Genomic DNA, 27,596 nt, shown 5'->3' with positions numbered 1-27,596 from the left:
TTTAATAAACTTAATTAGATATGTATATAATACTCTAGTATTGATAGTGTTAACAAAATAATAAAATAGTGTAGCCCCGACTTAATAATATTTTAACTTTTTAAATGTTTTCATTCTTTAAAATAAAGAACTGGAGTACACCAGATAAAATTTATAAATTTGTTTGTCTCATAAATCAATCTCCCTACTAATTCGTATTTGGAAACATTTTGGTTCTTTTTATAGCATGACTCTATATCATTGCCCTATTTTCCAAGGGATGTGGGGCGCGGTATACAAATTTTTTTATTCATCGATTGATTAATATATGTCTGTTTAAATTTTTTTGAATCACATCATATGCAGAAAAAATCATAAATTTTATTAAGTATATGTATTATATAATAATTCAAAATAATTAAATATAAGATCAAATAAAAATAGAAGAAGAATCATATATTTATGTTTGAGTTTGGTAGAGAGATTTACGAAAATTAGATAAAATTCAGAAATATTTTTTTCTAAGGACTTTCTATGTAATTAAGTATAACTAAAAGGGTATATTATCAAATGTTAATATAGATGTATTTTGTGTATTGTTGTTAAAAAAGAAATTTCAAAAATGCATTTTTTACAAAGTCAGTTTTTAAAATATCCTTCATCTCAAAATAATTTTCAAAAATATTTCATCTTTAAAATATATTATACTAGTATTTGTCCCGTGCGTATGCACGGAATTATTATTTATGATTATATAATAATAATATATAACTCCTTATTAATTTGTGAGAAAGTAATATATTATTTCAATTATGAGATGGTCTCAAAATTACGCAACCTAAAAATAATACACCTTTGTTTCATGTTCATAGTAGATGATCAATACTTTGTATATGCGAACAAATTAGCAAATATATAAACATTAAACATTTAAAAATAGAAAATTCAATTTGATCGTGAAAATTTAAACATGACAGAATTGTATTAACATTAAAAAAAGAAAAAAAAAATATGATAAAGGATAACCATGAACGTACACTTGTTGTTGATCTTGAATTGGCCCTATAGCACTCCCCTTAACAGAAAACATCCTAAAAAAGTAAAAATGATAGTTAGATCCATGTGAGAGAGGATCCTCCTGCTTCTTTATGGGTCTACATGTATCTTTTGCGAATCCTGACTATAGCTGCTCCTATATCCATCACATGGATCGTGTGCTTGAAAGATCGTTATGCGACTTCTCGAAGAGATCTACACCCTACGCTTTGGGTTCTAAAGCAATCCTCAACCGACTATATCACCATAGTCTTCCGAATCTTTGTTGACATGCTAGTTCATGTAGTTCATCCTGCTCCGGCAAGAACCAAAACATTGATTCCTTTATCAACGTCAGAATGTCTTGTGACTATGACCAATCTGTCGTCCTTCGATTCTCTCTAGGATGATGTCTCGATTAACCAAGATCTCACATGTGCCAATATGCTACCAAGCTTTTGTCTCACAGCTCTTTTGGTTTCAAAATCGATGAACCTTATCTTTTTTCTTTTAGCATTGGGGAATGCTTTGCATTGTAATGTTTTCAACTTTGGATCCCTTAGATCCTTGTACTTGGTTTTGTTTGCATAAATGAAAGCAAGTGTTTGTCCAAAAAAAAAGATAAATGTGAAAAAATAACAATCATCAAATTAGTATATCTGTAGGTGCAATGAATGTTGTTATAATATTGACATGAATAATAAAAATCGTAGAGGTGAATGTAGTACCAGTATATGAGTTATCATTATATAATTTTCTGGAATATCTCTTTAAAAACAAAAGTATTTGTTTTCGTATCTCAATTCCCCTCCTCACCAACAATTAGGATCTTCCAACTTAATATATAAAAATCATAATTAATATAAGTTGAAGAGAAATTATATGAATATGAAGAAAAGTTTAAACATTTACCTGTCTCATATTGGTAATTGTAGTTTAGATGAGGAATCAGGAAAAAAAAAGAATGGAGATGAGAGAATTACACAGGAGATGTAGTTTAGAGTCAACAAAAAACGATGGAAAAGAGAAGGTTAGAAATAAAATAAACTGAATTATGATTTAAATAAAAGTGGAATCAGTTGTAAAATCACCTTGAACGTGGAGATATTAGTGGGAGAAAAATCAGGAATTTTTTTTGCTTACTTTCTTTTGCTCGACAATTGTTTTTAGTTGTGCGATAAATGTTTTATTTTTTAAATTAGAAAAACCTAAAATCTGATATGGCAAGATTTAATTGGCTAGGTGACTTGTGATTTATAGTATAAAGGATTATATATAAAATATATATATGTAGGAACACAAAAAAATAGAAGATGAATAATTTTGATCTACAACATTCAAAGGAAAACACTAGAAAAAATAAAGTATTAACATAAAAAGTCGTTAAAAGAGTCGATAATACCAACCATTACCGGATATCACCGAATAGCAAAGCTTAACTATATTTAAAAAACTCATTGAAAAAAGTTTTTTATAAGCATGCATTGATGCATCCATCCCATAAGTCTCCAATTCTTTCTATAAGTTTATTCTCGACTAAAATTGTGTTGGATTTCCTAGAGAAAAAGGATAAACATTGAACACTTATTTTTAGTGTGAAACTCGTTGTAGAATGTCCAATGGTTAAAAGCAAAAAAAAAAATCCAAGGTTTTTTTTACTTTACCTGTGTTATATTCAAACCCCACAAATATGGGTTTTTTGTTTAAATCCGTTAATTTTTTTTTGAAGGAATTAGTCCATTGCAAGTTGAACTAATCTTTGGCAAAGTAACCATAAAATCCAAATTAGAAAACATTATTTATAAGTTAATATTATGAAACGAAAGGATGAACTTATTGTCAATGGACAAAAGATCCTTCTTTCTGAAATATGACAAAACGTGATCATATAGGAGAAAAAGGACGAGGAATACACTTGTTGTGAGACTTATAAAGGAAAAATCTTTCGCGTTTCGGGTTTATAATTAGGTTGTTGTTAAAAGCAACAACAATTTTTTTTATTTTACTGCCAATATAATTACAACTTTTTCCACTTTATTAATCTATATAATCTTATTAATAATATACGCATGGGTTTTTTTTTTTCTTTTATTCTGGTTTTAATATACGCATAGTTGATTATGTTATACTAATACAATATCATAAATTTCTCAAAGAAACTTTATTTACACTTTTTACCTCTCTCGGAGATTCTGCGATTGAGGAGGTACCTGAGGCCCGGGAACTTCCACATTATTTTCAGTTCTTCCATCATCAAAGTTCTGAGAATAGCTACTCTGATCATATCGGAACATGCTTCCGTCACGCGTTGAAGGTTCACGTTTTGGCTTTGCACACAAACAACCCATATTTTTAAAAATCTTTACTTGCGCAGTTCGTTAATTAGAATAATGATTTTTTTCTTCGCGATATAAACCGTTTTTATTTGTTAGATTTTGTTCGATGTTTGAGATTTTGGCCCTTGTTAAACTATTTTCTGAATTAATTTTTAGGATAATACAACTACTTGTTGTTAAAGGAGAGAAGCACCAACGTTTTACTGATAAATTAAAACGATCTCTATAGTGATATCTTTATATAGTTGGTGTTTGGGAGAAGATGATCATCTCTATTTAATGATTTTTCATGTGCTCATTAATAAATATTAGATGCATTGGATCATCATGTCATAATTACACCGTGTAAATGATAACTAATCATGATCATATATTATTCAATCGTTTGGCACGTGTTTATAGTTAAAAAAAAGGGAGTACAAATTTTATCCAGATACTTTTGTATATAAAGCAAAGTAAAATATGATTAAATTTGAAAAAAGAAAAAAAAAAAAAAAAGAAAAAAAAGAAAAAAAAAAGACAAAAAAAAGAAAAAAAAATAGACAAAAAAAAGAAAAAAAAAGAAAAAAAAAAGAAAAAAAGAAAAAAAAGAAAAAAAAAAGAAAAAAAAGAAGAAAAAAGAAAAAAAAAGAAAAAAAATGAAAAAAAATGAAAAAAAAGAAAAAAAAATGATTAAATTCTCCACGCAAAAATCTATGCGAAGATTATTTCTGATAAATTTATCTATTTACTTATTTAAGCAACTCTTTAAACAAATAACCCTACTCTATGTAAAATATTACACAAAATGTCACTATATTTTAATATAAAATATAATAACAGAATCTTAATATTAATTTGTTGTAACTTAAAAATGATTATCCAAAAAATAGTAATTATTAATTTATTACATTACAAGAAATCATTAATAAAATAATTTTGAAATTATTTAATAAAATAATAATAAAATTATTTCAAAATCATGTAATAAAATAATTAAGCAAATTCTATTTATTGTTTTAGAAATCTTAGGAAACAATAACAAACTATTTAGAAAATTATAAAACTTATATTTATTTATAAAACTAAAATTAAATACTTACATATCTAAATCATTTAATAATAACAAATATATATTAAATTTAGGATACAACATTGTTTATATTTTTAAAATATATCTATATACTTATTTAATCTATGTTGTTAAAAATTTAACCAGTTCTGATGTGACATACTACGAAAATGCTATTGTATTTTAATTATTCTAATAACTAACAAAAAAAAAGTTTAGATTTGTTTACAAAATAAGAAAACTCTATTTATTTTTTCATAAATCTTAGGAAATAATAACAAACTATTTAATTGGCTAAAACTTAATTGGTTATACACAATATTTACTATATAAACAATACTAAGTGTATAATATTGATAATATACATAACCTAATTGTAATTTTCACCTATAAAATTAATATACAACATGTTATACCAATTTGTAAATTTGGTATATTAAGATCTCTAAACACGATCACATCAATTTGTAATACCAAATCACGGATCAATACATATTTTGTTTGATTTTTATTGGCTTTACCGAATGTATAATTAACGAATTTGATATTGCACCAACCCAAAATAGTAGTACCAACTACGGGTCGAAATCAGAGTATGACCTTAAATAAATTAAATATATGATTTTATAAAATGTATAGAATTAATAAATTTTTTACTATTATTTTGTAACAAACAAATCCAAATTTACATAAATATTTCCTCACGCTGGTAACATTATTCTACAAAATATTAACGTGTATTTATGAGTCGGGTAATAAAACTGGTAATGAGATGGGTAACGAGACGCTCAAAATTAAATTAATATCCGATACTCGATCATGAATATACCCTTCACTCGACCCTAAAGCTGCGGGTACCTTTTTCGGGACGGATACAAACCGAAAAACAGGTCCAATACGGGTATCGGTAGTAGTTTCCAGGCCTACCTATTAGTAGTTTAATATGAATCAAAATTCACCATATAGTACTATATTATATAACATGTAAATGAATGATACAACATAAACATAATATTAACAACTAACAAAATAAAAAAAAATTCCCGCACTACCAGCGCGGGTTATTATCTAGTATTATACTAAAATAGCAAAAAATTTAACAAAGATGAGACAACATTTATAATTAAACAAAGAAATTTGGAATAATGACCAAAACGAATTTGGAATAATATCCAAGAGTGATAAATTATGCGATAAGACTTCATAAGATTTTGACATTTAAACACTAATTTATTAGAATTTGACATGTGTCTAGATAATATAATTTGAAAAGATAAAAAAAAAAATTAAAAAGGCTTAAGAAGCTTTAAATTTTATTATATAAAGCTTGATGTCAAAGTTACTAATTAACAAGATCGTGACACATGTCAAATAAATTAATTAGATGTTGACATGTGTCAAATATTTCATTTTTTAAAAAATAAACGTAGTAGGACAGCTAATTATATTTACAAGATTTTACATGTTTATATTTTAAAATTTTTACTTTTCTAAATAAAAAAAGGAAAACTAACAAAATCTATATATTTTCCATTGTATGCTAATTATATTATACTAGATGAGGACCCGCCCGATGTGCGGGTTTGAATTTTTATAAATTAAATTAAATTTAACAAAAATATATTAAATTTTTTTGTATATTATTTATAAATTTTATTTTTGTTATAATACATTTATTTATATCCATTTACAAATCTTTTATGTATGTTACTATTAAAAGTATATATTTTTACACCTAAATATACTCTATGTTACAAATATATTCTTTATCACCACCTAGAAAATGTCTATACGAACACCTTAAGCCAACTATTTTACTTTCACTTCTGCATAGTTTTTTAATTACTAAAATTGTTGGCTCAAAAAATATTTTGAATAAAAAGTATATTACATAATATACTAATCAATGATAATCAATGATGTATCATCACAATAATGTATGACCACCATGGAGAAAACCTCGGCTCCGCCCTCATCCCTTATAGAGAGAACCTTGCGTCCAACCTCCTCCACCATGGAGAGAACCTTGGCTCTCCTTTCCACCCTTGGGGAGATAACCATGCGTCCAACCTCCTCCACCTTCCTCTCTTGGAGAGATAAACTTGTGTCCAACATTCTCCACCATAGAGAGAACCTCGGCTCTTCCCTCCTCTTGTGTGGAGAAAAAAAGTTCACGTCTTTTTGTTATCTCAAAATGGCTTGCTCCGACAACCAATGAAAGTAAAAACCTTTTTCTAACATCACAAAATCTTTTGATAGTAACTAATGTTAAATTTCTTAATATATTCATGAAGGTGTCTTTGACACACTATTATGTAGCCACTGTCTCTGTAACACCTCAACCGCCACCTAGCTTTGTGAGCCCATGTCCACTCTCAGTCCAATCTATCTATGTTTGTTGTAAGCTTGTGTTTGATTAGCCTATTTTATCCATCCATTAGGTTGATAAGCTTATACTCGTTATCTCTCTTTTTTTCCAATCTATCTATCTATGTTTGTTGTAAGCTTGTGTTTGATTAACCTATTTTATCCATCCATTAGGTTGATGAGCTTCTACTCGTTTTCTCCCTTTAGGATTGAATGAATAATGGTAAATATTATGTTTGCAAAAAAAAATAAGGGTTTATGACCAACCAATCAAAGTTGAGAAATTAGAAGAAAATTAATTTGACATAATTAAAGAAACGATAGAAAATTATAAGCATAGGAATATATGAATCCCAAATAATTCAAAGATATAAATTTTTTTTTCGGCAAATCAACATATATTGATATCAAAAAATGTTTACAAAATACAGAATCGATTCAAAACAACCGTTTACGCAAATATAGGAAATTATTACAATTTCGATGAAAGAGTGGAGAGTAACCATGCTATCTTTAGACTTATAGGCTAACAGATATGATCTGTTATGTCCCCCTTTCACATACTTTTTATTGGCTAACAGCATATAGCTGAGACTCCAAAATGCTCTTGGCATAACTTTAGTTGATAGGAAAAACTGAATTGTTGCTTGAAATGAATCTGGAATCTGTCTTCTGAAGGTTGATAGAGCATGCCATATTTGCCAATCAGAACACCACTGTCTGTACATAGTCACCAAGATTCCTTTGAAATCCTTTGGAAGATGTAGTCCTCTTACCCATGTATGTCTTTGATGCCACCGGAATAAAGTTGAAAAGATTTTTAAAGGAATAAAGCAAAGGTAAGATGTCATCGAATCCCTATATCTCTCATTCTCATCAACGATGTTAATGAGACAAAAGCTAATCTCTTCAATTTGGTTTATCCGAATAAAGAGAGAATACCAATCATGTAAGATGAATGGTTCATGTCTCAGTTTATTCAAAGATATAAATATAAATAAAACAATCTAAAAAAACTACAATAAATTTATAAATACAGTATTAGGAAAAGAAGACACATATATTAATCTTTTTGTGGGTCAACATATTAATCTTACCTATTACCAACTGAAAACGGAGAAAGTAGGAGAAAATTTTGGTTTAAAAAAATAAGAAAATTTATCCAATGAAAAAATTTCCTAATTAAACAAAGTTGAAAGTAGTGTTTTTGAATAAGACTATTCACATATACGATTTATGTTTAAATAGAAGTTAGTATTTACAAAATTTAGAATTAATAATTAATTGTATATTTTCCTTAATCCCTTTCTTATATTTTTTGTAGAATTAATAACGTTAAATTAAAAATATGTACATAATATTTCGAATTTTATGAAATATAGATATATATATATATTATCTCCTTATAATTATTTTTAAAAAACTTTGTATTTTTTTTTATAAATTCTGTAATTTTTGATAATTATCTTTTCACATTATTAATATTTTTTTAAACAAAATATTTTATTTTTGTTGTAATCAAATTCCTCCTATTAAATATTAAATTTTACACATGTCAAAATCTGAGATTAATAACTTGACACATGTCAAAATCTTGTTAATGGCTAACTTTCAAAATCCAACTTTATATAATAAGATGTGTGTTCTCAATAAAATTTGACATGTGGAAGCAAAAACAAAATTAATTAAGCATGTATATTAATCAATGAATAATGAATAACAAAGTTAAAAAGAATAACATAAGTTATTTAACATAATTTAGTCGGATATAAATTGTATTTATCGTTGTAATATAAATTTTTATTGTAAGTAAGCACACAAAACCTTGAAAGAATAATGAAATTAAAAAGAAAAAATTTCAATATATGGTGTGTATTAGTATAGTTTTACATGTTTTATTTTAAAGATTTGAATGCATGTAGTAATATGAGAAACCTAGAAAAAATAGAAAAAATGAGTTTGTAGGAATGAATTTTTGGTTAATTGATGAAAATTTACAAAAGTATTACTTATGAAATTATGACATATAGAAGAATAATATTTAGGATATTTTTGGATTTCCAAAATTTTTGTGGATGTTAACTGATTTTTTACTGATTATTTTTATTATTAAATTTAAAATACTAACCAATATACATATTTTTTATGATGCTCACATTATGATACAAATAATGGTTTTTTATTGCATATTTTAAAATATGGTTTATTAGGATAGTATAGATATTTATATGGCACTCCATGTCCTATAAGAATTTTTGGATAAAAACACAAATATTAATAAATAATAAATATTATGTCATTTATTAAACTTCAACCAAGAAGAAAATATACTGAAAACGATCTATTTCTCCACGAGAAGTATCATGTCAAGCCAGATAGAGCTCAATCTATTACCGCACTCTATATAACTCTGAGAAAATATTTCTCAATCTCTATCTCTCCGACTCCATAGTTCAAGATCTATATCTCTTTTGGAACATAGTTTTCACTTAATTACCTACAAACATCAGTTTTGCTTGGTTCACTATTTACTGAACCAACTAAATAAAATAATAAACCAAATCTAACCTAATCTAAACCGAATTCAATTAATTAAAACAAATTAAAAGAAAAAAAAAAGAACATGATGATTTCCTTATGTTGGCTTTCTCCGATGATGGTGACCGGTGATGGTGATTGGTGGCTAACTGGCTATAGATCTATTTTGCAGTGGTTCATCTCTTCGTCTTATTCTACCTCTACGCTTTGATCTGCTTCACAATCAGAGCTTCATCAGCTTTGATTAAACCCAAATCGAGAATTCATTGTTGAATATGTCATTGTGGTTTGTGTTGATTTTTTTTTCTGGGTTTTGTATTTTTCATATTTATTTTGAGATAAGTAATCGAATGAATATAGAAAGAGTTCAATAAAACAAATTTAATAATTGAGATGTTGGGTTTGGCTAATTAGATTGTTGTTTTATGATCTCTAAAATCTCCGCAAAAATTCACCTTGATCTTCTCTTTCTTAGCAATCATTAAAGAGAGACATGAATTAATTTTTAAAGATGCAAATTCAAAATAAATATGAAACTCATCATAACAGTTCAAGAGAGACATGAACTAATAATTTTTATTTTCCAAATAAACAGAATCTGGAATTAGAAGGAAGGAGAAGAATGAAGAAGACGAAGAAAGAAACGCACTTGGACTTGGGTCTTTTTTCTATTATTAAAAAAATCAATAAATTGATATAACTGGTTTGGTATCGGTTTTAGTAGTTTTCTATCGGTTTTAGTTCATAAACCGATTAAACCCAAATATGTGGGGAAGGGAGAGATAGATGGAGAACTACTTTCTCAAGGAAAACTAGCACGTGATCAAAGATTGAGCTATATCTAGCTTGATGTGATATTTTTTATGGGAAAATAGATCATTTTCGCAAAAATATACTGCATAGTTCAAATAGTCATAAATTGTTATATTAATAACTTTACATAAAAATTTGAGAAAATATTATAAAATAGAGCAAAAAAACCTTAAAACTCTTATATAATGGAACTGAGAGAGTATTAAAATGAAATATGAGAGATTTATATTCAATATTAAAATGTTACAAGATAAAATCTAAAAACATGTATATTACTACTTAATTGTTCTCAATAATCTTTTAAAAATGTTACCCATTAATAACGCAGGCCTTATCTAGTTTAATATAAAGTCTTGGAAGCAAAAAAATTTACCAATCATGCTTTTAGAACTTTATCTTTTCTAAAAGCTTTCAAAGTCAAACTGCTCACTTTTATACATTGTTTAAAGTCACAAATCTGAAACTTTTTGGGCAGTAGAAAATAAATAAAAATAAAACTTTAGTTTGTCTTTTCTCTTTTTTTTTTCTTTTTCATGATGATTGAAACCTTATTTTTCAATATGTGTATTTATCACAAATATATTTTGATTCATTAATAATATATTTTTATTTATATTATTTTGAGATCCATTTTCATAATTAGTTTTGTATCAACAACCATTATAAACCCTAATCAATTACTATTAACTATGGTTCCTCGATCCAAAAACCAAACCATATCTTTAAATTTATTTGTTGAAAATATTTATTGATTCATTTTTTTGTAAACTTTTATTTTTAATAAAATTCAATACATTGTCACATAAATATATTCTTAGCACAATTTATATCTATTAAAAAATTTAAAATAAAAATAACAGTCACAGTTACTATAGTTTTTGTTACCAATCGTATTTTAAAAGTTAAAATTTTTACAATTACCTTGTTAATCGTATTTCTTTTCACCAGTTACTTTGTATTTTATGGTAGATGTAGAAGGATATGAATAAAATGGTTTTTCAAGGCACGCAGCTCGCGCCTGATGAGGTGATTAATCAGGCTGTAAGTAAAAAATTATTATGGAAGGATACACAGTCTCAAACAGTGGTTCCCTCAAGTAGCCCTGATCCTAGTCCTGGGCATTCGGGTACTCGGGTCGGATATGGTTCTTTTGGTTACACAAAGTTTTTATCCATTTAAGAACTGATAAGATTCGGTTTGGATATTGGTTCGGTTCCTATCGGTTTCGGATCGGTTCGGTTCTATACTTTTTGGAACCAAACCAGAACCGAAACTTGAATATTCAAACTTTGGTTCGGGTATAATGGACCCATTTGTACCCAAATGTAGCAAAATACCCGAAAATGAAAACAAAAGCCTGAGACATCAAAGTTTAAAACTTCAAAATTCAAACTTATTTCCTAACAACAAGAGTTCAGACATCAAACACCAAAGTTCAGAGTTCAAACAACAAGAGTGATACAAACAAAATTCAGTCATCAAACACCAAAGTTCAGAGTTTAGACAACAAGAGTGATACAAACAAAATTCAGTCATCAAACACCAAAGTTCAGACATCAAACTATCAAAGGTTAAAGCTCAGACTTCTCACAATAAAGAGACAAAGATCAAACTTAAAACTTAAAACTTGAAACTTGAATGCTACTTGAAACCGTCCTTGGCTTGGCTGCTTGCGAGTTGAATTCATTTTAGGATATCAAACTCTACATAACAAAACAAAAGATAATTAGTTCAGTAATCAGTAGTAAGACATCAAAAGTGTTTCATCAAAGAGACATCAAAATTAAAATTTGATTTGAAATTGGAACTCACTCTACAGTCCTTGCAAGTTGAACTCAGGATCAAACTCTACATAACAAAACAAAAGATCAATTTTCAGAAATAGAAAGTATAGAGCACATTTGAGTTAAAAGAGTTTAAGAGAAGATATTACCTCTCATGAGATCATCTTGCAACACCACATCCGCAAGCATTTGTTGGATTGTTATCACTCCCTTTTCATTGACATGAATTTCACATTTCATCAATTGCTCTGTGCACATCAAGACTTCAATCATGTAGTGGGTTAAGCAGCTTCTTTGTGGGTTTAATATTCTCTCACTAGTGCTAAATGCAGATTCTGATGCTACTGAAGACACTTGCATTGCAAGTATATCTCTAGCCATAAGTGATAGAACCGGGAACTTTGGGCTATTGATCCTCCACCAAGATAACACATCATACTCAGCACCATTTAGAAGGTTTGGATTCTCCACAGTTTCTTTCAAATACAAATCCAGTTCATTTGATGCATCTTGAATTCCTAGCTCTTTCACAACCTCTTTTTAGATACTTTCCATGCTTTCATAACCAACGGTTCTCTCACAATAATCACTTCCAACTTACTCTTGAGGCTGAGAAGTTGCTATTTGGAACTGAGTAGATGTCTCTGATTCACCACTGCCACTTCTATTCACTAGAACACTATACTCTGCAAACATATCCTTACGGATTTGCAAGACTGAATCATGAAGATGAGTAGCCTCAACACTATTTGTTACCATAAAGCGTGTCAAAACAAAGCTGAGAAAACTTCATCTTCTTTCTTGGGTCGAATATACTTGCTACTATCAACAACTTATTCATTTCAACCTTCTCTCCAAATGGATCCCAATACTTCTCTAGTTTCTCTAACATAACCAATGCTTTCCATCTTAAATTTGCATTAGGACCTGTACTTGTAGTTAGCGCAGTAATAATTTTTAGGATGGTAACTATCTCATTTTATATCTTGTGGGAGCACACAGAAGTTGAAGCTGATAGTAATAGTGTAGACTTGTAAAAGATGACAAGAAACTGAACCAACATCTCAACTGCATCGAAATCCTTCTTGACAGCTGGTCCAACCCTTTTTGTCCCATCCACTTTTTCCTCAAAGTAGTCATTATAGACTTTGTCTTCAGCCTCCATCTTTTCAAATGCCACCCTAAACCTCAAAGCTTGTTCTAACATGAGGTAAGTGGAGTTCCATATGGTCTTTACATCTAAAGGTAGGCTTCCACGTTTAACTTTTGTTGTTTCCACTTGAAGATCAAATGTTTTCAATCTGTCCATTGTAGCTCTCAGAAAATTAATTTCATTTCTGATGGCAGACACACTGTCATCTACCTCTTGCAGACCTTCCTTAACAATCAAGTTCAATATATGAGTGGCACACCTTAGATGCAAATAATCACCTTTAAGAATAAATGCATCATTCCCATTAAGCTGTGTAAATGCTTCCTTGAATCTCCTTATTGCTGAACTATTAGCAGTGGTATTGTCTACTGGGATGCAAAATACTTTCTTGATGTCCCACTCTTCCATACAATCCATAAGAACCTTGGAGATTGTTAAACTTTTATGATCCGGAAAATTCTTGAAACCAATGATCAGCTTCTTTAACTTCCACCAAACATCAATATAATGAGCAGTAATGACTATATAACTATTTTCAGTATATGGAGCCACCCAAATATCGATTTTCAATGAAAACCTCTGTTTACTGCAAATAGAGCCATTGCAACACCCATCAAAGGGGTCGTTCCCCATCCAGGAGCCTCTAGCCGGACTAGTGGGGCGCCCTATCTAGAGACATACTGAAAACCATACCTTTCGAACCGAACGCAATGCCCGTCTTCAAAATCTAAAGATAAATGGCCCGATCTGGTTGTTGTTACAGTGTTCCCTCTTAAATGGAGCCTCACCATCCCATCAAATAAGTGGAAGATTCATTAAACTGTGAAACGTTACCTCCTTACTAAAGAGAGAGTACCGAGGAGAAGGCAATCCAACCTCCAAAAACTTTATTCTCGGTTAGGAAAAACCCGAAGACTAGTGGTAGGTGGTCCCGCGTAGCTTTCGGAGAAGGGTAGCCTTGTGTGTAAGCACAGCTAGTTCACTCGCTCTCTTTGCATCCATGGCGCGGTGGTGGCATAGTTGACTTGCGCGTCGTCCAAGGTTGTACTAGCCTCATCTTTTCCCCCTCCCCGGACTCCCCAAGAACCTTCTTCATAGCTGCTTCCCTCTTAACAAACATCTCCACAACATCTCTTGTTCCTGTTCTACGAGAGTGCAGCTTATACAACTGAACTTTGGCACAAAAGTGTCTCCAAGCTAAGCACTCTATGAAAGATAATGGCAGCTCAGCTAAAACCAACAACTCATTAGAAGCTTCCCGAAACACAGATTCAGACACTTTACTCAATCTAAGATCACAATTAACACCATCGGGACTAAACACATTCTGACTCTTTTCTGTATGAGCAGCTTGCAATACCTTGTATGCCTTGCATGCAGTTAGTAGATGCTTAGATAAATTGGAGGTATCGGGCTTGCTTGGACATTTCAGTTGTTTCCCACAATAATGAAAATTTCATAAGTCATTATTACCCTTCTGTTTAGTGAAACGTTCCCAGACCCATGATGTCACTGTTTTCTTCCTTGTGTTGGAACCATCCTCAATACCTCCTTCACCATGTTTCCTCTTGTTGTTAGCTCCAGGACAAGAACTAGGTGAATCAACATCATTGTCTCTTTCACCATCATCTTCATCACCCAATAGAAACTGATCATTTGGTGGAGGATGATCAGAAGATGCCATCTGCAGCATTAAGAAAAAATATTTTAGCCATTGAACAGGACAACTTACAAACAAGACCAAAACATTGAATATTACAATTTACACCAACGAAATAGTAAAAATCAGATTAAAAACTCCCAACGGCAAAACCTAAATCTTACAAACCATACATCACAAACAGTCTGTCAGACAATAAGTAGTAACCTAGACTAAAGCGTACAAATCTTATTTTTTTCAACCTTAGCTTAAACAGAGAAGGCAAAGCTTACAAATCCAACTTTTGAGATTAACACAAACCAGACCAGAACATAAGAGTAACACAAACCAGACCAGAACATTGAACATCAGAGACATTAACCTAGAGGCTAGAGCTTACAAATCTTTTTTTTTTCAACCTTGAACAGCAAAGGCAAAGCTTACAAATCTAAATTTAAGATTACAAAACACGAAGAAGTGATAAGTGATAACAATAGTTAAACAAATAATCGATTAAGTGGGCTATAGAAAGAGAGAAATGAAACAAAGATGAGAAGGATCATAAACAGATCGAAAACATACCTCTGAATATTGGTTTCTCGACAATGCAGACGGCGGTGATGAAGAGAGATTATTTAGGGATTCTAGTTTTCTATATTAGGGTAGACAGAGATACATTGGTATATAAGAGATGACAAAGATGTACGTAGGCGTATGGGAACAAGGCTGAATCGAGATCGAGAAAGACAAAAATTCAAAGCAACTACGGGCTGTCAAAGTGATGATTCATCACAGGTGAAGGTTCGGGAAGCCGGGGTAAGGATAGGTAGTTTCGGGTTCTCGGGTACCCATTTGGTTCTCGGTAATAACCTGAACCGACCCGATACTCACGGATATAGAAAATAATTATCCATCGGTTATTTTGGCAATAACCAAACCCGAACCGAATTGGTTATTTCGGGTCGGTTCCGGTTCGGGTTTTTGGATACAGTGTTTTTTGCCCAGGGCTACCTGATCCTTTGGTTCCCTGGTTGCCCCTAGGGTCAGGGTCCTTGTTGTCAAATAAACGGTTCTTGGAAAGTATTTGATCCCAACTCAGGTTTGGAGTGGTGGTGTTGTAATGGTGATGTATAGACTTTATTGTTGGGTGCTAGATTTCTTCGGCGAAGTCCTTCCCCGCTCCATGCAGAGTTGGAAGCTCTGCTTTGGGCCATGGAGTGTCTCCTTGCAAACGGAGTTGCCTATCAGGCATTTGAGACGGATTGTGCACAAAACTAGTAGCGATAATTCAAGCTCCTGACGATTGGCCCGCTTTTTCTAATCTTCTCGACGACTTCAATACGCTTCGATACACCTTCCCTCACTTCTCCTTGTTCAAGATTCCACGCTCGTCAAATTTAAAGGCGGATTGTCTTGCTCGGTCTTCTAGACCTTTAATTTCAACAATTTATTTTGTAAACACTTTTCTTCCAGTTTGGACTACCAATCTTGGAGTTAGCTTCTAATTAGTGTTTTGTTGACCAAAAAAAAGTTAAAATTTTTACAGTTTAAGTTTCTACAACAAAAATCTCTACGGTCAAAACATCTACAACCACAAGTAACAGTCGTTATCAATCGGAACCATAATTTATTATAAAGTATGTTTGAAAGAGGAATAAAGGAACTAAATTTTTTTATTGTATCGTGGAGTTTAAACAAAAAAAAAAAGAAAAAGAAAAAAAATCTATGTTGATCCAACCTACGTTGTGTTATCAAGATTTGGCAAATGATAAATTCAGAATCGAGAATTTGGAATCAAGGCTTCAATATTTTACAATTGAAGCTAGCCAAGATGCAGTTAAGCATTAGTAATAAACTTAAGTAAATACTATGAGGCATTAATTAACAAGTTGATGAAAATATGTAATAGCTCTTAAGAAAGATCTAATGCATATGGAGAGAGACGACATATATGAAGGCATCATCAACCAACCAAATAAACCAACTAATGTTTCAATCCAAGTTGGCTAAGTTGGAGTTTCGTCGGTTCTCCAGCGGAGATCCAGCGACGTATATATTATCGTCAGTGGCGGACCCACATAGAGCTTAGGAAGGTCAACTGACCGGATAAAACTTTGAAATAACATTTTTTTGCATCTAAAGTTGTGAAGTTTCAGCAGCATAGTTGGTCATTCTTCGCTTTGTTGACCTCCCCAAACCAATGTTTGAACCTTCTATACTACACTATCAGTCTTTTTTTCTAATTATGACCTGGGTAAAAAAAAAATTCCTGGGTCCGCCACTGATTATCGCTGTGTACAGTACGTCATACCTTGGAGGAACTAATTGGTAGCAATCGATTTTGTAAAACGACGTATGTTATGTTGTTTCACGTAGGCTTCGAGAAAGAAATGTGGGCTCATTTTAGCCCAACAGATAGTTAGGATTTTTTTAAGAAGCTGTTTCTATGATTTAACAAACAATAACTTGTACGTAAGAGTACTAAAGAGACTTGGAAATGTACATGTACACAAAAGTCTCAAACGGAGTCTCTTTACAACATTACATACAAAATGAGTGGGTGGTCTCAAACAAAGTTGATTGGGACATACGTTGGACGGTCGGAGGGTTGCAACCCACGATCGTTGATGGTATTTGCATGCATAGACCAAAATCTTGTAAGGAAGTGATTGTTTTAATTAGTGATTATTTTGATGGTATATATTTGCATGCATAGACCAAAATATCATGAGGATGTGAGTATTTTAGGGACGACCGTACGAGCAACTACAACAGCACTCTTAAAGTCCACAATACAGTTTTTGAGCATCACAAATTCCACTACAAAGCGATACTCCTATAGATACATGCACCACTGGCTGAACTTAAGAGAAATTCAAGACGAAATGTAGTCTATGATTCAGTTATTGTTGTGTCCAGAAGTACGCACCAAGAAAAATGCAAGTAACCCTAATTGTGCATTTTCTAACGAGGGTCATTTTCTAACGACGCCCTCTATAATTCATTGTCTTCTATGAATATATAACTGCATATATGATCTACTTACATTTGCCAGTAAAACAAAATGATCTTACTAATATATAAAAGTTTCTTTGTTAGAAAACGGTCCACCTATATTATCTGATTTGTTTGTTTTTTTTTTAAATCTCATTCTGTGTCTTGTAAAAAACACAGCATGATGCCCAGTGCTAATAATATAATTTGAATTCTCGCTTAAACCTACTCATTTAACATTTTCTTAGTTAGTTTAAATTCAGTGGGTAATCACTGAATTAGAGAGGAGATATTTTAATTGATTTATATATAGTGAAATTTATTAATTGCGTTCATAAATAATATATGCATTCACCAAGATAATTGCAAAAGCATCGCAAATGAAAAGTAAATGTTTAATTCTAATTAAGATTACCAAAATAAAAATTTTAATTTTTTTATACCGTTATTATTATTTGCGACGGAAAAATTAATTGCAAAAGCATCGCAAATTTGCGAGGGATTTACTAGATACCAAAATTGCTAGGAAATTGCTATACAAATAGTTCCTCGCAATATGTGATTAGTTTGCGAGAGAAAATTTTTTTTCGCAAAAGTTGCGAGGGATTTGCAACGTTGACCGATTTGCGAGGAACGGACGTTTTTTGCAAATCTCTCGCTTTTGTCGATTTGCGAGGGATTCACTATATATACGTCCATCGTAAAACCGATGTTTTCTTGTAGTGAATATATGCATTCACCAACTCTTCAAAAGGGTTAAATTTACATCTTCTAACCATTTTTCAATGGATGATTAGTCATCATATCATGTCGAATGGAACATATATGTATATCGTATACAAGAACAGTAAGTAATAAAAAGATGAACAATATGGGTCCAAATGGTAACCACAAATTTAGTAGTGCGAGACAAAGAATTTGCTAGTGTGGTACGGTTCCACTGCGGTACGTGTGGGAAAATATATTTGCGGGACAAGTGCGGTTAATGCAAAATAAGTGGTACAAAATAACTTTTGATTGGTGAAAACTATTTGCAGTGCGGATTTCATATTATTTATTAATAAATAGTATAATTATATATTTTAATTTATTTTGTATTAATAATTTTTTATATATAGATTTAATATAAGGTATAATTGTAATATATTTTCATAGATTTTGTAAATAGATTTTTTATACAAAATATATCTAACATAAGTAAACATAACTGTATAAAACCTAATATCTCTAATTATTAAAATATAATATTATTTTAATATATATAACAATGATATGAAAGGAAAGAGAGTAGAAAAGAGATACTAATACTAAATAGAACTTATATATCTATCATAGAAGTATATATTAGTGAAAGAAAATTAATAGATATATAATATTTTAACAGTAACAAAAATTAAAAATTAAAAGTATATATAACCAACTGCGTAATATTTCCGACCGCTAGATAAAACTTGTTTTGGCTTTTAAAAGCCGTTCATAGCATATATGGGGAAAAGCTTTCTCTCTCTTCTCTCTCTTAAATCTTTCGGAGAGAGAAAGCTTTCATTTCTTATTTTCCGGCGAAACTCATCGTTAGTTTTTTATTTCCGGTTAAGTCCGGTTATATATCTCGCCTAAGTGCGAGTTTATTATAGCCTTAGTGGCTGTTTCTTTTGTTTTCTCTTCTTTTTGCAGAACCTGATAGATATTTTTGTGTTTAAGGAGGTCAAAGCCGAGTAGTGGACAAAGCTTCTGGATCGGCGGATTGTTTGACTTCCATTCATGAGCGGTGTAAATCCTCATACCTTATTGGGACCATTAGATCGGCTATGGATGACGGTTTCTCCTAGGGTTTGTGAATTGCGAAGAAAGGAATTCAGTGGCTGGTGAAGAACGGATTAGGAGAGCGTGTTTTGCGACTGATCTGACATCTCACCTTCTCGAGACTTCTAGAGTTTAACAAATCTGAAGAGTCTAGTCTCTTTGTTTCTTCATACTCAGAGAAATCTGCAAAAAAGATTATGATGAATTTCAGAGTTAGAAGCTGAAATCTGACAAATCCATATCGTGGACAAAGTGTTTTTACTCGCCGGAAAAAATGGATGTGGTTGGAGTTTCGGCGTCGGTGGAAAAGTGGTGAAAGTGGAGTCAATAGTCAATTCCCCTTCAACCTGTATGTAAACACGTGTTATACACGTGTCCTTTATTTATCCATTCCTTTTATTCTGTGTTTATGTTAGTTGGATTAATTGGGTTTTTTGTTTTGTAATTGGGCTCCTATTCACCATGTAAACATTTTAAAGATTATTAATGAAAACTGAAAAGTTGGCGACAACAAAAAAGCTGTTCATAGCTTATCTGTCTTCCCAAAAACGCACTCATCACTATTTTTTTCTATTTTGCAAAACCACAAATTTATAATAAAAATACTGAATGGTAAACGAAGTGTGTTTTTCAAAATCTGTTTATCAATTACGCAAATAAGAGGCTTCCATTCAAGGCCTATATATCCACAAGTGCATATATAATATTTGTAGAAATTTCGGTTTTTGTTGACGGTGATCCTCTCGACAAATCACGTTGGTGCGAAATCGTGTCAGTAATGCCTTAAAGCGTTATTTATACTAATGTGTGAAAGCGTACTGTTAATGAATCATGCATGTGTCTTTTATACAAAACACTGAAAAACGAAATAATAAAAATTGTAATTTTTTAAAAGTACTTAAACTATAGTTAGCTTAAGTTACGAATTAATGGCTCTAAGCGATGTTATTGACGAGCTTTCAATTGGATTTCACTATATACCTGGGAAGCGATGTTTGCTCACAGGCATGCGAATAAGACAGTGTATGACATATTGACATATTATGCTTTTAAATATTATGTTAGTGTTTCACAGATTGTTGTGGGTGCATATGCTAAAGTAAAGAAAAAAATATATTAAAAATATAATCACGATCACATGCAAAGTACACTTGAAACGTGTAATCTGAGGACAGTTAGATTGGAACCAGGGTTTCTATAAGAGGAAACCCAGATCTTGTTTTTCTACTTCATAGTTTTTTTTATGGAAAAGGAAAGAAATTATATATAAAGAGGTGTGACAGAAGAAGTGAATCTTTTTTTTCCAAGTTGAAGTGACCTTTCACAATTTGTCAGCCTTTGTATGTGTGGGAAAGGCATTGGGGTTGTGGGTCGCCAACATTAAAATTTCCAAAAATGGTAAGTTTAAAGAATGACATTAGTTGTTTTGGGATATATTCTTTGCAATACATCCACACACCTAACAGAGAATATATTTCTTTTCCTCAAACTCCAATATCAATACTTTTTTAGAAACATATTACTCCTATTGAAAAAGCGACGTTCAGTTTTACAACCAGAATAATGACACTTGAAGTTTCTGTTTTTTTTTCTTTATTCGTTAAAGTATTTAAATTAAGGGGTAGAAAAAAGTAGAAACACACTAAGCAGCCAAAGCTGTGATTCATGGTCGACACTGACACTTGGAATAAAAAAAAGGTTCTCATATTTTTGTTCTTTTGAACATTTCTTTGAAGACTAAGTTAATTGAATAAATTGCATGCATCTATATATACAGTCCAAAAAAGAATTAAGGAATTTTAAGGACCATATTGGTAAATCTGCCACTTCTCATCCACTCATAGGTTCGACTTTGTTTAAAAAAAAGTAAAAACAATAAACGAACAAATTCGCTCAGTAGTGCTAAAGAAGGATACTTTAAAATTCATATCAAATTCCTTACGAAGAGACTTATGTAAAGCTGAATACTGGTGTTTATTTTTTGTTAACTACATAGAATAGTTAAATAACAAGGTAAAAATGATAAGAAAGGAAAAACATTTCGAGATCTACCACAACTAAATATGACATTTCCGCAACTCATAGAAACCAATCAATCGACACATAATGATTTCCTAATTTCCTTACACAAAAGAAAGTTCCATTTCCATAGAGAATTAAAGTATATAACACAATTACTTATGTAGTTAATCGGAATTACTTGTGTATCTCATTCAAAAAAAAATTAATCGGAATAGTATATCAGATGAATAGTACTAATGAACTATGTTAAACCGGTCAAGTAAAAAATACAATATATGTTTATATCATCTTCACCATTTTCATGCAATCAAGTACTCTTTGTCCTTTACCCAAAAAAATCAAGTACTCTTGGTCCATCTAAAGATATAATTACCATATACAGTATGCACAACAACTTAAAATGATGGAAATAGTTTTTTTTTTTTGTTAAAGAAATTATGAAAATGAGAATATATATTATCCTCTTTGATATATAAAAATATTATCATCAAGTTATAGTCATCGAAAAGAAATCGATGAATTGCTATTTATACGTTGGTGATCCATTGCATTCATTTTTTTTTGTTAAATATAATGTGATCCATAGTTACATGGGCATGTTTTCATTATAGCAATGCATATATATATATATATACATATATTTTTGTATAGTGGTTTGGTTTTAACATGAAATATTTAAGTTTTCATCATCCTTTGGCTAGTAGTAGAAATTCACTACAAGAAAACACAGTCATTTCCAATGTTTTTTTTCAACGGATCGAGAGCCCTCAATATTTTTCGATGAATAAGAGTTAGTTTGTAACCGTTATCGAAAATATTAAAATATATAGATTCGTCATTATATGATTTTGAATTTACTGATAATTTGATGGATATAGCCTATTCATGGGGAATCCGTCGGAAAAATACAACTAATCTTCCCGAAGGACACCTATTGAAATTAGAAAACACGAAACAATCTTTATTTTCCTCTAGAGAGATACTCCTACTTCTACGGCGTATGGCGATGCATTTTTTAAATAATGTAAATGTATATTATAACGTCAAGAAACAAAAGAAAAAAAAAAAGAACATATAAGTCTTAACGTACTAGAATTAAAAATTCAGATAAAAAAAGGAAAAGCTAAATTCCCGATGCCACCAAGTTAATGCATTCGTTCTGTTTAAATAATGGCTAGAGAAGAACATTGCCGTATTACATTTCTCTTCTTTTAATCTTCTCTCATTCTAACATAAATTTTATTATAAAAGGTACTTATTTCAACATACATATTTAATCTATCCACTTGGCAGAAATATTTTATATTTCATTTCAGAAAGAGTTTTCCTTGAACAGATATAACAAAAATAATATCAGATTCACAATGACGACTTCAGTGATGGTACTTTTACTGAGCATACTCCTTACCACCTAATATATATATAGTTCTTCTTTATATTGACGAATCATTACGTACGAAAAAAAAATATATAACGTAACTTATATATCAACCTAGCTATGCAAAAAATAATTTATTTTGGCCAATGCAAATATAGTTAAATGCTCAGAAATATCTTACTCTAGAAGTAAATTTTATTTTATTTTTGGTGTATGATGATTTAACGTAGATTAAAAAATGTCTTCTTGTTTTTTTTTTTTTTTTTTTTTTCTGTGTGAAGCATCTATATTAACAAAAAAAGAAATATATTCCTTGGATCTATACATCAAATCAAATGCATTACAGCCATTTAGTTTCCTCTCTAAAATCCTATAAATACATCCTCATCTCACTTTATGCTTCATCAAATCAACACAAACATATCCCCCAAAGCAGACCTAAAGCAAGCCCAAGCTTGTCTCTCCCCACACCAACACACACACAGTCTCATCAAACTCAGAACACTATTTCCTTAAATTTTTTTCCATACTATTAATTCTTTATTTCTTCTTCTAAACTCTTAACCAAGCAATCGAGATGGCCAGGATTAGCTCAGACCCGCTTATGGTTGGGAGAGTGATCGGAGACGTTGTGGACAATTGTTTGCAGGCAGTGAAAATGACAGTGACCTATAACTCTGACAAGCAAGTCTACAATGGCCATGAACTTTTCCCTTCTGCTGTTACAAACAAACCTAAGGTTGAAGTTCATGGGGGTGACATGAGATCATTCTTCACTTTGGTACGCATTGCTTTCATTGTATATGATTTATATCATATATATACCATATGCATAAATATAATAACTAAAATTTGAAGTTATGGTAAGGTGAAAATAGCTTAGCTAGGCGATTCTTAATTTCCGTTTTATAACTTTTTCTTCGCTTGTCGCTCTTTATCTCATGAATATTTGAATCTTTCTGTACATACAAATATGAGATTTTAATTATTTATATTATCTTCATAAGCAGTTAATATTATATACAAAAAGATTTGCAGAACGAACTAGTTTGTGTCAGATACATACGTGTTATATATGTTAATCTATGTATATCGGATGAGTCACGTGTATTCACATATATCGAATATTTCAAACAGGTCATGACTGATCCTGATGTTCCTGGACCTAGTGATCCTTATCTGAGAGAGCACTTGCACTGGTAAAATTGTTCTTTTCAATTTTCGATTAGAGAAAAATTTACAAAAGAAGGAAAATAATAATAATAATAATAATAGTAAGAGACATGATATTTTACACAGAAACATAACATTTTCTTGCAATGATCAATTTCAGGATTGTTACCGATATCCCTGGGACAACTGATGTGTCATTTGGTACGTCCTATACATATAAATAACATACTACAATAAATTTCATATATGTATATTTTATATATGTTGCAAAGATTTTAATATAAGAATACAAAACAGGAAAAGAGATGATCGGGTACGAGATGCCTAGGCCAAACATAGGTATCCACCGCTTTGTGTATTTGTTGTTCAAGCAGAACCGTAGAGGAAGTGTGGTGTCTGTGCCATCGTACAGAGACCAGTTCAACACTCGGGAGTTTGCACATGAGAACGATCTCGGCCTCCCCGTCGCGGCTGTTTTCTTCAACTGCCAGCGTGAGACCGCCGCTAGACGCCGTTAAATGACTTCCACCACTGCCGTAACTAATTCTGGCTGGACAATGTGTGTTGTTCCAGGGCATTCTATATTTTAGTTACGGGAAACAGCTTTCTCTATCGTATTTATTATGAACTGTTTGTGATCTGAATAAACTTGGCTTATAATCTCATGATCTATATATATTCATAATGATGGATGTTTCTTACTATATAGGTGTAATGGTAAATTTCGAAAAATAATACAAAAATTCTTACCAGGCTTGTTGAAATCTTCAGTTTAGCTATCTTTTGGGGTTTTGTGCAGTTGCAATAACATTCTTCTGTAAGTAATAGAAATCAGATTTAAAGAAACCTATTCTGCTATCATATGAGCAATATTATGAAATTATGGTCTAGAGATGAAGCAAACAAAGTGATTTAGGTGACCGGTGGTTTTGTCTTTATGGGTAACTACAAGTACAATATCAAAGTGAGGAAATACAAATTCCTGGTGCAGTTTGCACCAATTGATGCATCTTGCACTGTATTCCGCCTATACATAACCCGTACCTAAGCGATTTTCTCCTATTTCAATATACAAATATGTTCCAGTTTAATGTTTTTAGCATGTAAATTGGAGATTCAAACGTTAAACAATTTGTTTTTTTTTTTTTTTTGTGAATTCGATTGAAAATACCTTTCGATTTTCTTTGGATATTATAGTCCTTTGGAGTTTAGATTTTTTTAAAAAGGAACAGTACCCAAGAAAAGAACAAATTTGGCCCAAGCTCTGTCACATTACGCTACATTACTTGATTATAGCTACCGATGATAAATGCTCAAACTTGTATTTTAATTTTCAGTAACATCATATCTAATTAAGTAGCATAAAAGGTTTTTGAGAATTTGATTTATCTACATGACCGAGCATTAACAAGTATTGAGAGAGATAAGTTGTGATTCTCGACACCACCAAAATTTGGAAAGAAGAAATCAAAAACCATTAAAACCCTATGCTTTGGTGGTTCCGCCATAAATAATGTCTCTAACTTGCCGATGAATAAATTGATGATTCGGGCAATTTTAGGCTTATGAGGGTTCGAGTTGCATGATGAAGAAGACTTGGAAGAAGAAGAACCACGTCAAACTTTGTGATTAATGCCCTAAAAACAATATGTTAATTTTTATTTATTTATTTACTCTGGTTATACAGTATATGTTTTCTGTTTGAATAACTTTTCTATCTTAATTTCTTGGTTTCTATTTTGACACTAGCGGTTTCTCTGTTTTCAAATCAAACGACTTAAAATCTTGGTTTGTAAAGGGTTCAAGAAATACTTAAATCTTTAAGCTCGTAACCTAACATAGTACAAATTTTTCTTTATTATTTTGTAAGGTCTCCTCAGTTATTTTCAGGATGCATTTTACATTAAGAATAGGGTACAGAGGAATTGTTATAAGTAACAAACAAGGTTGGACTGAATCGAAACATAAGACCAGTACCACATCATTTCATCCCAATCTGTATATTTTAACTGATCATTATTTTGTAAGATGCTATATCAAAATAGTGCGTCAACGTGAGTTAGAACCACAAGTTCCATCATCTCATATCTCGATTTAGTTCCAAACCTCTCTGTGAGGGTTGGGAAAAAAAGAACACAAAGTCACCCCCAATATTTTGCTGCAGCCGACCATAAACTTGGCAGACAAGACAAGAGTAGCCAAACCCATGACGAACCAAACCCAATTCTACACGTTTCACATTCTACATGATCATCAAACAGAACAATCAAATCAATAATGCTAAACGAACACTTGGACAAAGCAAATCTGAGACCAAACTGAAGAAATCAAATAAGCTTAAAATGATAAAGATTAAAATTTACATTAGCATGTTTCTTGCTCTCTCTGGTTCATTCATGTGTATGTGTTTCATTCATCCAAACTCACAAACCAAGCAATAACAACAACAACAACAACAACAACATCTCAAATCTTCTCGAGCTTATCAGCTTTCACAATCGGATTCGCCTTAGCGATCTTATCTTTCCCCATCCGCTTGAAATCAAAGGAGCATTCATGCTGCTCCGCGTACCTATGCGTCCCGCAGAAAACAAAACCACACCTACAACGAAACCCCGTTATTCCAACTCGCCGCCTACAAGTCAAACAACGCTTCGGATCTTGCGGCGGCCCTTCCTCCTCCTCCTTCTCAGCCGCCGCTCGTTTCCCCAAATTCGTTTTGACAACTTCTTTCGAATCAGCTGGAGGTAGCGGTGGCGATACAGAGGACGACGCAGCAGCACCACCGTCGGGAGAAGAAACGGCGGAAGCGGCGGCGGCGGCTAGGGATTGATTAAGAGCGTGTTTAGCGGTGGAGGAGTTTTGTTGTTGATGCTGTAGATCTCGAAAACATTTGGAGCAAAGGTTTTGCGTAGCGGTGCTTCCGAAGAAACCACAATTGTTAGCGCATAGTTTTGGCTCTTGTAGTCTGTGTTCCTCCGCCATAACAACAATCAACGGCGAGATTTCTACAAAAAAAATCAACGGATCAATCGATGATCAGAATTTGAATAGATCTATGGTCTAATGAATCTAATCAAAATCATATAATTCGAAAAAGAAAAAAATCAAGGATACCTGGAAGAAACAAGAAGATGATGATTAGATCGGTTTGGAGGAGAAGAAGACGGATCCGATGGAGACTCTCTCTTTGTGTATGTATTTTTTAAAAGCAGAAAGGAATAAAAAAGAGATGAAAATGAGGAGAGGAGATGGGAAAAAACTAACGACGAAGCAATCGATTATTAAAAAAAAAAAAAGTTTTGGAAATGGGAGAAAATTTTGTGGAAAATCAAAATAGTGAAATTGGCTTTTGGGGCTTCGTGGCGATGAAGATTCCAGAAGCTCCTATAATATTCTTGGTATTTTAGCAGCAGTGTATATAATAAATTTATGTTACAACTTCCACGAAATTTAAAATGTCATTTTGGAATCTACCAAGATAGTTCAGTTGGACCGATCAAAGGGTTTCTTTTATAAGGGATAATAATC

General features: G+C 31.5%; 1 protein-coding gene and 1 pseudogene across 3 annotated transcripts; one reads left to right on the top strand and one right to left on the bottom strand.

The window, feature by feature from the left end:
- Positions 1-23,141: 23,141 nt before the first annotated feature.
- LOC147944040 (protein CENTRORADIALIS-like) lies at positions 23,142-24,821 on the top strand. The gene is made up of 4 exons (XM_087450441.1): positions 23,142-23,673; positions 24,030-24,091; positions 24,226-24,266; positions 24,363-24,821. The coding sequence occupies exons 1-4, from the start codon at positions 23,470-23,472 to the stop codon at positions 24,581-24,583; spliced, it is 528 nt and encodes a 175-aa protein (XP_087306567.1). The 5' UTR covers positions 23,142-23,469; the 3' UTR covers positions 24,584-24,821.
- A 1,451-nt stretch (positions 24,822-26,272) lies between these two features.
- On the bottom strand, positions 26,273-27,596 carry LOC147944039 (zinc finger A20 and AN1 domain-containing stress-associated protein 3 pseudogene; annotated as a pseudogene). 2 transcript variants are annotated; one of them, XR_015557204.1, is made up of 3 exons: positions 27,183-27,596; positions 26,429-27,073; positions 26,273-26,307 (listed from the first exon to the last, which is right to left on the bottom strand). The product of XR_015557204.1 is annotated as a zinc finger A20 and AN1 domain-containing stress-associated protein 3 pseudogene, transcript variant X2 (transcript). The 2 variants fall into 2 exon arrangements; XR_015557203.1 differs by lacking the exon at positions 26,273-26,307 and having other exon boundaries at positions 26,385-27,073.

The sequence above is a fragment of the Camelina sativa genome, chromosome 5 (genome assembly GCF_030686135.1).
Source record: "Camelina sativa cultivar CO46 ecotype springtype chromosome 5, ASM3068613v1".
NCBI classification, from domain to species: Eukaryota; Viridiplantae; Streptophyta; class Magnoliopsida; order Brassicales; family Brassicaceae; genus Camelina; species Camelina sativa.
Note: the sequence above shows the minus strand (reverse complement) of the source record. Positions and strands in the feature narration are given on the sequence as shown.

Coding starts and splice junctions, on each gene's coding strand:
- LOC147944040 (XM_087450441.1), top strand. CDS start 23,470: ATGGCCAGGATTAGCTCAGACCCGCTTATGGTTGGGAGAGTGATCGGA. Junction 23,674..24,029: donor TGAGATCATTCTTCACTTTG/GTACGCATTGCT, acceptor TATTTCAAACAG/GTCATGACTGATCCTGATGT. Junction 24,267..24,362: donor GACAACTGATGTGTCATTTG/GTACGTCCTATA, acceptor AATACAAAACAG/GAAAAGAGATGATCGGGTAC.